The 11,959-nt window shown below is 37.3% G+C and overlaps 1 protein-coding gene across 1 annotated transcript; it reads right to left on the bottom strand.

The window, feature by feature from the left end:
• Nucleotides 1–200: 200 nt before the first annotated feature.
• Nucleotides 201–5,447, bottom strand: LOC134669257 (uncharacterized). Its single transcript, XM_063526767.1, has 5 exons — nucleotides 5,411–5,447; nucleotides 3,714–3,776; nucleotides 3,573–3,632; nucleotides 1,554–1,650; nucleotides 201–1,205 (listed from the first exon to the last, which is right to left on the bottom strand). Exons 1-5 carry the CDS (start codon nucleotides 5,419–5,421, stop codon nucleotides 1,074–1,076), a joined length of 363 nt encoding a protein of 120 aa, XP_063382837.1. The 5' UTR covers nucleotides 5,422–5,447; the 3' UTR covers nucleotides 201–1,073.
• Between the last annotated feature and the right edge of the window lie 6,512 nt (nucleotides 5,448–11,959).

Raw genomic sequence — 11,959 nt, forward strand, 5'->3', positions numbered from 1 at the left:
AATTAGTTACTTGTATACTAAATACGAGCAAAAACTAGAGAGAATTGTGTAATAATAGTCACGTAATTGCTAATTGTCGCACTAGTGCTGTAAAATAGCACCATATGACTGTAAATCAAATTTATTCATTTTACAGGGTTCCATAGGTTCGTGGAATCACTCAAGAGTCAAAACCTTTTTTCTCAGGAACGTGTAGAGGCCTCAAATTGAAATTATATCAAATAGGTACTCGGATCTACTCTATTGTCAAATATATTAGCTTTTTTTCTCGTATATCGCAAAAATCCGAATTAATATCAAAATACCGGTATTAATATTGAAATCCCGGGATTGACATGCAATATCGGAAATCAATCCCGGGATTGAGAATGATCCGATATTGCATGCCCTAACCAAGTTTCAACCTAACAACGAATAATAAATCCCGGGATCCGGATATTTCAATATTGGTCCTTCTCAATACCGAAAATGTAATCTCGAGCTTTGCGAGGGTTTCAAGGCACGAGGGTTAAACAAACCACTTCACAACTTGAAACCAATTTTACCTACTCACATGCAATTTTGCACATTTATTCAAGCCCCTTATCTTGCCTAGAATACAAAATTTCGTAAACGTAGCTCTAACAGTTATTCATAAATTAACGTTTTAAAACCGGATTTTTTATGACTGACTGACTAATAGATCAAAAACCTAACCCACTTCCAGCTGACCTAGAAACTTTAAATTTGGCACCAAGGTAGACTATTAGGAGTTTATAGAGGGAACAATCTAAAAACTGAAAATTATTGATAATTTGATGAAGAAAAACATATATACTTATCGATAATAGGCTAGATGACTAATTTTCATTTATGATATCAATCGATCAGGTTTGTCTTTACGATCAAAAGTCTATATGGGATCCATTGCATTAAAGGAATACAAAAATCAGAAATTATAGTCAAAGTCCGACAGTCGTACTTCACTCGCGAAACGACCCGAACAAAACGATATGTGACCGTGACGTCAAGGTCACAAAGAGTCCATCTTGAAGTATGAACAAAACAAGAAAATTGCAGGTGAAATATTGCGTTTATGTAGTTTCCATACAATCTTTTATTGGATAAAATCTGAGGAATCGAATCGAATGGTAACTAACTGCGACAATTCTTCGACTGACGGTTTTGTCAGGAAGCCCTTCTTCCACATTGAACGATATTTGTAACTGAAAATAAAATATATTGTATGTGTTAGCATTTACAATTTGTCACATCATGTACAGTCGACGTCAAAGATATGTACCTATTGCACCTTACTCCTTTCTAATAAGGTGAAAAATGTATACATATATTTAACGTTGACTGTTCATATAAAGCACCGGTGGTAAAGAACCAACGAGAGAAATAGAAATAAGACCCTGTATAATAGACTACGAATCGTGTGATAAATCAATTTACGATGGAATTCTGGCACACGAAGTTGAAACAATGTTATTCTAGCTAGGTAGTTAGTACAAAAGGTAAAATTGTTCTCTGCATACGATCAATAAGCATAATTAGCATGAATCACCTACCTCATGGGTATCTTCTTCCTCTAATAGACTAGGAACCCGATAAGTGTCATCCACCTGTGCAATGCGTGGGTTCAAAATGTTTGAGCCGGTCGCCTCACTGTCAAAACCAAAATTAAATAAATGTATGATGTTTTACAGCACATATGGACTTTACCGCACTAGTGCGATAATGCACACACACATTACGTAACTATGTCAAATATTTAAAGGGCTATATGTACTGTAAAACGTTGTACGATACATGTGATAATAGGTAATACGCAACATAGGTTATCGCCACTCGTGAATTTCCTATTTTTCGCACTATTTTTTATCATCAAGTGATGATGAACAATAACAGCCACATTTTGCCTCTCATTAAGCATCCGGACAAATCTGTCGGTCGAAGAATTGTAGCAGCCAGTCATTTCTTTACAACATCACTCAATTTAAGGAGTCATCCATTAATTACATCACACGTGTAGAGGGAGGGGGTCAAGAAAATGTGACATATTGTGACATGGGGGAGGGGGGAGGCACAAACTTTGTGACGTCACTTTAACTTCATCAGTAACCGAAAAATTATTTAAATTATTTTATTCGCTGTACATTTAAATAACAAGTTTTTAAAACGATAATCGTTTTTATTCGTTTAATTTTCTTTCCTAAGCAGTTTTGGGTTATAAAATTACTAATATTTATATCGTCAAAAATATTTTGATAAAATATTAATAATAATAAGTACCTAAGTACTTACTTAATTCGATTTGGCGATTTCGTAGAAAAAATGTGACGTCACACTAGGGGGGAGGGGTTTGCCAAATGTGACCAAGTGTGACAAGAAATAAAAAAGACCTAGAAATTCGTGTGACGTAATTAATGGATGACCCCTAATTAGTCCATTACTATTTCATAAATTGATCATGGACCCGCGAAACGCAGACAGAAAGATATGACGAATCCTTAAGGGTTCAGTTTTTTGCCATTTGGCTACAGAACCCTAAAAATGCTCTATCACAGGTAAATGAGAAATTGAAAATGGAAATAATTGCCCAAGATTATTAGTTTTATTAAAATAAAAAATCGGTCAACACGCTCAAGAAAAGGAAATCATTTACTATTGTGTAGGGTAGGTATAATATAAAATAACTATCAGTTCATTAAAAAATACATAAAAGAATAACGAAAGTACGGACAATCGGTAAATCCCGGGATTTTAATTTCCGGGACTTACTCAGGCAACCCTATTACATTCTATCAGTGTACATTTTTAGGGTTCCGTACCCAAAGGGTAAAAACGGGACCCTATTACTAAGACTTCGCTGTCCGTCCGTCCGTCTGTCCGTCTGTCATCAGGCTGTATCTCATGAACCGTGGTAGCTAGACAGTTTAAATTTTCACAGATGATTGAATTTCTATCGCCGCTATAACAACAAATACTAAAAACAGAATAAAATAAATAGTTATACAACAAACGTGATTTTTGCCGTTTTTTGCATAATGGTACGGAACCCTGCGTGTGCGAGTCCAACTTGCACTTGGCCGGTTTTTTTAAATTAAGTACCTCTTGTAGAATATCAAATAACTGATGAGGGCAATGTATCTCGTACGATATTATTGATTGGCGACATTTTATTTAGTTTTCGGCGAACATTTGCTAAGTAGGTAGTACTAATAGCCATCTAGGAAAATAAGTACAAAATATGTCCAAATAATTGAGAATATCAATTCAAAGCATAAAAAGATATAAGCATCTGCACTGATAGGAAAACAGTAGGTATCTAAATCTAACTAAGGTCTTTTCGTACGCCGCCGCTGTGAGTAGGTAGGTATTTATCGCAACGCACGAAGTTACGCGCGACATAGGTACCTACATATGCGACGTTATCTATGAAAAAGGACCTTATTGTCGATGGCGCTTCCGCCATTATCAACGATGTTCTGATATAAATACCACGCCGCGCGACATGTGCGTCGTAAGCGCCATAGACAATAAGGTCCCTTTTCATAGATAATGACACAATTAGAATTAGAACTTACTCGTTACTTTGAATGTCAGTGGTTGATGAAATCGGAGATTCCATTTCCATATTTTGCAGTCTGTAAATAAAGATAAATTGTAGTAGTGTATTGTGTTACGTAGGTAGGGCTAAAAAGCACAAGTCAAATAATTATACTCACTCGATGTAGTCTAAAGATGTAGTATCATGTTCGGCTGTGAAATTATCCAATTTTCTTCTTTTCCTAGAAAGACAAAAAAGTAAAAAGTTTAGACGCATGACAAATCACGAACTGAGGTTCGAACCCTCGATAGGTGGATGGATTGCTAAAAGAACGCTTTATGCGTCTAATTGTGTGCGTTACGTGTATCACTGTGTGCTCGTATTTATAGGAAGGCCCACTACACCGCAACCGCGTAACTACGACTCACGGTGCTACGGGTAGGCGGAGAGGAAATTAAACAAAGAGTTAAGAAAAGTAACTAATTTATTCTCCGCCGCAAGCACACGAATAGGTCGTAGGGTAGGGTTCTAGGCCGGTACTGATTTTGCTCCGAGGACAGTTCCACCACGCAAGTACTCCCCTGAAGCTGCCGGAGCCACTGCGGGTTTGGAGACGGAGACGGACGAGCTGAGGGACGTCAGCTGGGCCGCTCAGGAACTGCCGGCTGGTCTTCACGGCTACGGTCTTAGCCGTAACTAGGCCCCCTGGAATTTATTTCCATAGTGTGAAGAGAAGTTCTTTATATGTCTCCGCTGACTGTACCCGGCACGGCAAGAAGCAAAGCAGGAAGCAGTACTGCGTGATGATGATGGTGAAAGTTTGGTGATGTGCGGAATGGTACAGTCAGACGGAGTTTACACTTTGCACTGATGTTAAGTTTAAAAGAACAAGTTATAGAACAAAACTGAGTATAGGAATCTAACGGTCAAAATTTGAATTTAAAAAGTACTGGAAATTAAATTAACTCATAGACTTTAAATAAACACAATTTAGCAATTAAAACGAGATAAAATAAGAGTGAAATGTATGCAAGAGTACTTGAATTAAGTGGCAAGCAAAATCACACAAAGAAGTAGCATAGCGAAATAGCCGTTACAAATAACATTTAAATCTACCTGCTTAGAATAAGCGTAAGAAATGTTCAACACTTACCCAAAGGGGATTTATTACACTGAATTTAGTGAATTAGTACTGAACGAGTACAAGAAAAAGAAAAAATCTAAAATTCGATTTTAAAACTCGCCGGCTACGTCTAGAGTCGCTTGCGCGGAGACAAAGCGAACGTGCGCCGGCTTCGAAAGCTAGATCTGTCTGACCGGCAGCGCTGGCGAGTGGGCCGACGCGGGAGCAGGGCGCGGGGCGGGGAACGCCAACAGCCGGTTACTTCGAAACAAAGGAATGTTGCGCGAAGTACAGTGCGTCGCAGAAAAGAGGACACAAGTTGAGACTTGATACTAAGTATTTATATAATGTTAATGTATTTTAATTTTAGTGTATTTTAGGTAAGTGTTTTATTATTATTAAGGTATTTATGTTTTTATTAGGATATTAGTTATCTAATGATTTAATTTAACTATTGTAAATGTAACCAAGGTTATGTAACGTTTTTACGTTACAACGGAGACGCACACATACTATAGACGGCAATGTTTTCTGTCTTTGCCGTGTGCGTGGTGTAAACGTCGCGAATCGCAATATCCTTTTAAGCTATTTAGATGATGAATTGATGACAATGTTTAACCGGTAGATGGAGCGATTATTAAATTTTAGAATGTTTTAAGTTATATGGATTACTAATTAGTACGATCGAGTATATATTAAATTAAGTAATAATAACTTATTTCACTGTGTAATAAATATACATTTTTACTTACGTTAGTTCCATTGTTTGTTGGAATCTTCCGAGTTGTCTTTTTCTTCAATTGCTTGTTACCCATTATAACTTAAAGGTTTTGGTGCACACGGTATATCACTAGGACACACAACACAGCACAGTTTTTATAAGTAAATCTTATATTTGTTTTGGGGACACGTAGTACAGGTCCGTCTGGCACGAGCGCTCAGCCATCACTGTCTCATTTCGAAAGACGGACGGAGATAGAGCATGCAGGCCGAAGTCAATATTTTTTTACGATAGAATTAGTTGATGTTTATTTATTTTAAAAATATTGCCTCTAATTATCGTTTTTCTAAAGCTGTCAAATTATTGTTATAGTTATGATTGATTTTTCTCCTTTTTTTGTTTCATAGTGTCACATAGTAAAGAAACAAGTAAAGTTGGAGTATAAATTCGAATTGGAGGTTACTTTGGGAATAAATTGTATCGAGCGAAGTGTTATGAATCGTGTATCGAAAGCTGTGTTATTAAAGATAATATAATCAAGAATTATATATATTTTTCCCAGGTCTACAAATATCAACGTTTCTTAGAAAAATAGGATAATAATTGGGGTATTTTTACATTTCTGGCTCAGGAAACGGCCTTAAACACACCACGTATTACTATATTGCAAATAACCAATGTCTGTCAAGGTGCGTTATAAATACGAAACGTTTTCGAGTTAAAAACATGGAAAAAAATATTGTAAGACAGCTTTAGATATTGGAGTTCAATAAGCAATTGTAATAAGATGGTATAAGGTGATTGTACTAGTGCTCGAATGCTAATGCTCAATAGATGACACCCTGCTGTCACCTCTAATGACAATGACTTCAGTTTCAAGATGACATGTAATGGGACTGCGTCGAGCACCAGTACCACCACCTTACCAAATTATGAGATAAACAAAATCAATCCTTGTCACTCACTTAAACTCAATCTAATTACTCAAAAAGGCTAAGTACTCACGAGCAAACGCGTGCGAAGTGTTTTATCACATCTGTCCCGGACACATCGACTGCTCGACGTGGCATCACGCGCCCTGATTTATGAAAGGAAACTTGGACCAGGCTCGGGTAAATGTCCGATAGCCTTTGCGGGACGTGTCCCAATCCCACTCGTTTTATTCAGTTAGCTGGATGAGACGTTTATCGTGTCGTGTGATGATTTACGCTGGTTGGATGTGGAGCTCGGTTTTGTAGATAGAATAATTTTTGTCACATAAAAAGAACAGGTATTTACGTATAGTCAGGCAAGCCAGTTTTAGCAATAGATAGAGAAGGCAAATTTTGTACAAGTTAATGTCCATTTCTTTTACACACACTTTTATTCCTGACTGTAGGTACTTATAATATCTATCAAGTACTTCTCGATACCTTTTTAATGAGCCTAAGCTCGATGTGTTTATGTTCTTCCATCGAGGAGTGTTTTGGCTAGGTACCTTCCGATTGCATTATCAGATCGGCTCCATCCATGTTGGTATATTATTATTTATTACATTGTTATCAGGATTACTGAAGTACTCCAAAATTCAACTGGGTCAGATATCAGGAAATGGTTGAAATTCAAGTTAAAAGGTTTGAATCAAATATACAAAGTAACAAGTATACGGAGTTTAGCTAAATAAAAGTGTGTAAAAATGTAGGCACGAAGGATCGATGTCTCATATAAATATTGAATTTCCCGCCTTTTCTACTGAAAAAGTTGACTTGCCAGAGAGTAATACTATATAATATTAGAAATTAGATCCTCTCTCAGGAGGGATTCGAATTTAATTTTAAGCTTTAGACATATAGATTATAGATACATATTGTAAAATTATAAAAAAAATCAATGCAAAGATGAATTCGGAATCAAAAATTGACTCAACACATTTTGATATGTTCTCGAAAATAGAAAAGTTGGTATCGTTTGTCAGCGAAATCGTATTCCGATTCCATTTCCTTGCAGAGTTTAAAAGAATTTTTGTGTTTAGATACCTATTTAAAAAAATCTATATATATGTATATATTTACTGACATTTGCAATCTCTTGTATATCAAAGAGCAAGAATGTGTAATAAAATGTAGGCACTTAATTGCATATGTGCTCCGGTGAAACACAAACATATTCGCCAGCTTAACGCCTTTTTGCAAAAATAGGATTACATAAATATGGGCTTCATTTCACGCCTGAAAAAAAAACATTAAATTGACCGGAACAAACAACAACAAAAAAAATTTAACTCTTAAGTTGTACGTGCATAATTACATAAATTAACTTTTCATATGTTACTTTTGATGATGATTATGCATGTGCATATAAGATCCCAGCATCTCCACCATGTCGTCAAGCTCACCATAGTTGTTAACCTATCGAATGAGATGATGCCTTTACTGAGATTGGTCAACGATATGTAATCATACGACATACCTATATGAGGCCTGGACGTTAGTGAGATGACGATTCACTCATTGCTGGTGTCCTACTTTATTACCTACATATAAAATTAGTTTCACCTGATTATCCACCTGGTTTCCTGAACTTCGTAGTCGCCTCCAAACCTCCCCTTATAGCGACCCCATTCCTCACACTAGTTTACCGTAAGTTCATATTAGCCATCAGCAATTCCCTCGGATCACTGTTCACTCTGATTACTGATATACGTTGTTCACAATTTGCAAGAGACAGATCATTAATCTAATAACACCATAAGAAACTCGTTGAATTGATCCAAACGCAAAATTCTCCTCCTCCGTAGATTTGTTCGCACATAACCTTGTCTTATCCCTGTCGTTCGGCGTCTACCCTCTTGTCTCCCCAAAAAATCACAATAACCTAGAAGCGGTTATTTTAACTTAAACGTGACTGCGAGCGCCATCTACCCCATGACGCTGGCAACTATTAGCCGGTTCGCGATATGTTCGCGACACAGGTGTTGTCCTTATATGATACACTGTATCGTGCTTAGGGGCACCTAGTTTACCGGCAGGGCGAGTGATATCCGGGAAGTCACGTAGAAGTAGCGTATACGTGGAGTCGTTAGTCAAGGTCGTACGAATCGACGATATAGTTTCAGCCGCGCTGACTTGCTGTGCGTCAGTAAAGAGAGAAGTAGTTTTGTCAATAAGCTTTTGATTGCGGCAGTCGACGAGCAAATTGTAAAAGATCAAAAAATCAACGCCAATAATAGGCTTCGAGACATCGGCCACTGTAAATCGCCATTCAAAAATTCGTCGCAGGCCGAAATCGAGGTGTAAAGTAATATAACCATACGTTGCGATTACTGTACTGTTGGCGGCGTATAGTATAATTCATAATCAGTCTTCTTTCGACGTTCGTTGACAAGTAAACGCGGAAATACGCACAGGTCTGAACCCGTGTCGATTAGATATTGGGTCTTTGTTGCACGATCTGTCATGAATAGACGGCCTGACGAAATGGGGCAGACGTTCTCGGCCACTATTGCCTGCCCTGGATGTTTCCCGACTTGAATGTACATGGCTCCACGCAGTTTGCTGCCTTAGAACCAAAATGATAGTGGTACCAGCAAATAGTGAATCCTTCGGGAACGTCACGGCGAATATATGCAGAGCGTTGGCGAGATTTCGATCGAGACGCGTTTCGGTTTTGAGATTGATAGAGTTGAGTCTGTTGTCTACCTCGGCGTTGCGTATTGTCCTCACTTAGTAAAGCTTCCACTTGCTGTGCTAGCTGGTCAACGCGTCGACCTAATTCTGAGGCAGCACACGTCGGTTCCGCTGATGTGCTGGCTACGTGCCTCGAACTTGGTGCCAGTTCTTGGATTCGGTCGGCTAACTCTGCTGTATCATCGAGTGGAAGTCTTGATTGCGACGCAACGATAGTTTGCACATTATTGGGTAAACGGCCGGACCAAACTTGACGTAAGAAGTCATCAGGAACTGATGGTCCAGCTAAACTTCGTAAATGCCTCAAAAATTGTGTGGGCTTGCGATCGCCGAGTTCTTCATGTAGCATCAGTTGTCTAATTTTTTGCTCCTGAGAGACTGACAATCGTCTAATTAATTCAGTCTTCAGTTTATCATACTTATTTGATTCGGGTGGCGATAAGATTATATCCTTAACTTCAATCGCAAACTGGGGGTTGAGATTTCCAATTACATGATAGAATTTAGTTGTATCGCTGGTGATTCCGGATAAAGTAAACTGACCTTCGAGTTGTGCGAACCATACAGCCGGCTCTTCGGGCCAAAACGGAGGAACACGTATGCCGACTCGGAAAACGCCGGTCGTTGGAATTGCACTGGTTGATGGTGGATTCTCTGCTTGCACTGCGGGAGGTACCGTCACATCACCATTGTTCTCGTTATCGTTCGACATCGTTCTTGTGTTTTTAGTCGCGGTCACCAATGTGGGTTCACAATCAAACCACTGTGTATGGTTCATAAACTGTATTTAAATTAACAACTTTTCAACTTCTGGGATATAACTAATAAGATAAACGTAAATAATTCGTATTGAACATACTTAAAACATAAGTGAATTTTTCTAACAGTCAAAACTGACGTGTCGACATTAAGTATGGTATATCATTCTATGGCAAAGAAACTGCCAGTGCAGGTTGGAACCTCTGAGGTTCCTACAGATACATACTCCAATAAAACTAAGTTATATTATATAACTTAGGCAGATTTCTGGAATCAGCTTTCTCAAATTTATAGCGTAGGTATTTTGAAATTAATGATTCAAAATAAACGAGTTTTCCATTCCAGACGATTGTTATTTATAGAAACACGTGACACTGGCATTGTCGACAGGTGACATTACAATCAATTGACAATTATTTACTTGACATTTCTGCCAAGAATTTGGCAGACGATGTATGAACTTGGAATTGGTTCCAGTCATAACCAATGATTTCATAGATTTAAACTAGCTGTTAAGACAAAAGATTCTGTCTCTGGCAATTTAGTTTTAAATAAATATAATGAAAAATACTGCAAACATGGAAAGTATATCCACCTGGTGCATCAAAATATTCAATGTATTAGAGGAAAAAATTTGCAGATTGAACTTTTTTTGAATGATTTTAATATTGATATTTTATGTCTTACTGAACATTGGTTACATAATAATGAATTAATGCCCCAATTTAATAATCACCAGGCGGGAAGTTCGTTCACCAGACTTAGTTCCATACATGGTGGGTCATTAATTATATTAAATAGTCAGTTAAAATTTAAGGAACGTAAGGACATTGTATCCATGTCTGTTGAACGGACTATAGAACTAAGTGCAGTTGAATTAGAGCAATTTATTGTTGTCTGTGTGTATAGGCCGCCATTAAGTAATTTTGAATTATTTGAAAACATAATGGAATCTGCCCTACGTAAAATATCATCTTCTAGTAAGAAATTGCTTATATGCGGCGACTTTAATGTAAATATTATGGAAAATTCAACAATGTCTTGTAGATTATTGAATCTTTTTAAATCTTGTAATCTCAACCACATGTTTATGGAGCCCACTAGAGTGACTGCTACTAGTGCAACCTGTATAGATAATATTTTCACAGATATTTTTCCTATTGCTAAAAAAGTTATCAGCAATTTAGAATCTGACCACTTAGGTCAATTAATGGTATTTGAGGCATTTAGGAAAAATACCATGAGAAAACAAATAACTTTTGTACCAGTAACCTCGGACCGCGTGGAAAGAATGAAGCTAAGTTTAGTTCAGGCGCTACCCTTTCTGTCTTCCGATATGAGTCCTAATAGTATGTATAATTCATTCTTTCACACTTTTATGAATCATTATAATGCGATATTCACCTCAAAATCGGTCGTAGTTAGTGGTGCATCAGTTTTTAGTGAGTGGGCTACTGCGGACTTACATCAAAGAAGACGTGAACTGTATGCCTTATATGAGGAACGGCGGTTTAATCAGAGTGATGAATTTAAAGAACATGTGAAGGCGTATTCGAAGAAGTTTAAAGTAGATTGTCATATAGCTAAGCGAAATTATCTAAGTCAGAAAATAAAAAGTAGTTCAGACATTATTAAAGCAACCTGGAAAGTAATAAATGTGGAGACTGGTCGTTCGAAACACACAATTAAAGAACTTAAACTAAACATTGATAACAAAATTATAGATTCTAATTTAGAAGTAGCTACAGAATTTGAAAAATTTTTCACCGAGGTACCAGTATCTACAACTAAGGATTTAAATTCATCACCCTCATCTGCTGTTACATTATTAAAAGATAACGCTCCAGAGTGTTGTGGAGACCTTCATTTTGAACATGTTTGTACCTCAGATGTAATAAAGGCGTTTAAATCAATTAATGTCAAAAAAACTAGTGAACTCTGGGGAGTCTCTGTCCATGCTGTCAAATCCTTAGTAGAAATTGTAGCGCCTGACTTTGTAGTTATATTTAACAACAGTGTTGATTGCGGCGAGTTTCCTGATCTAATGAAACATAGTAAAGTAATTCCTTTATTTAAATCTGGTAGCAGCTCTGACCCCACTAACTTTAGACCGATATCTGTGCTACCAACATTTAGCAAGATTTTTGAAAAATTAG

Source organism: Cydia fagiglandana, chromosome 12, assembly GCF_963556715.1.
Source record: "Cydia fagiglandana chromosome 12, ilCydFagi1.1, whole genome shotgun sequence".
Taxonomy (NCBI): domain Eukaryota; kingdom Metazoa; phylum Arthropoda; class Insecta; order Lepidoptera; family Tortricidae; genus Cydia; species Cydia fagiglandana.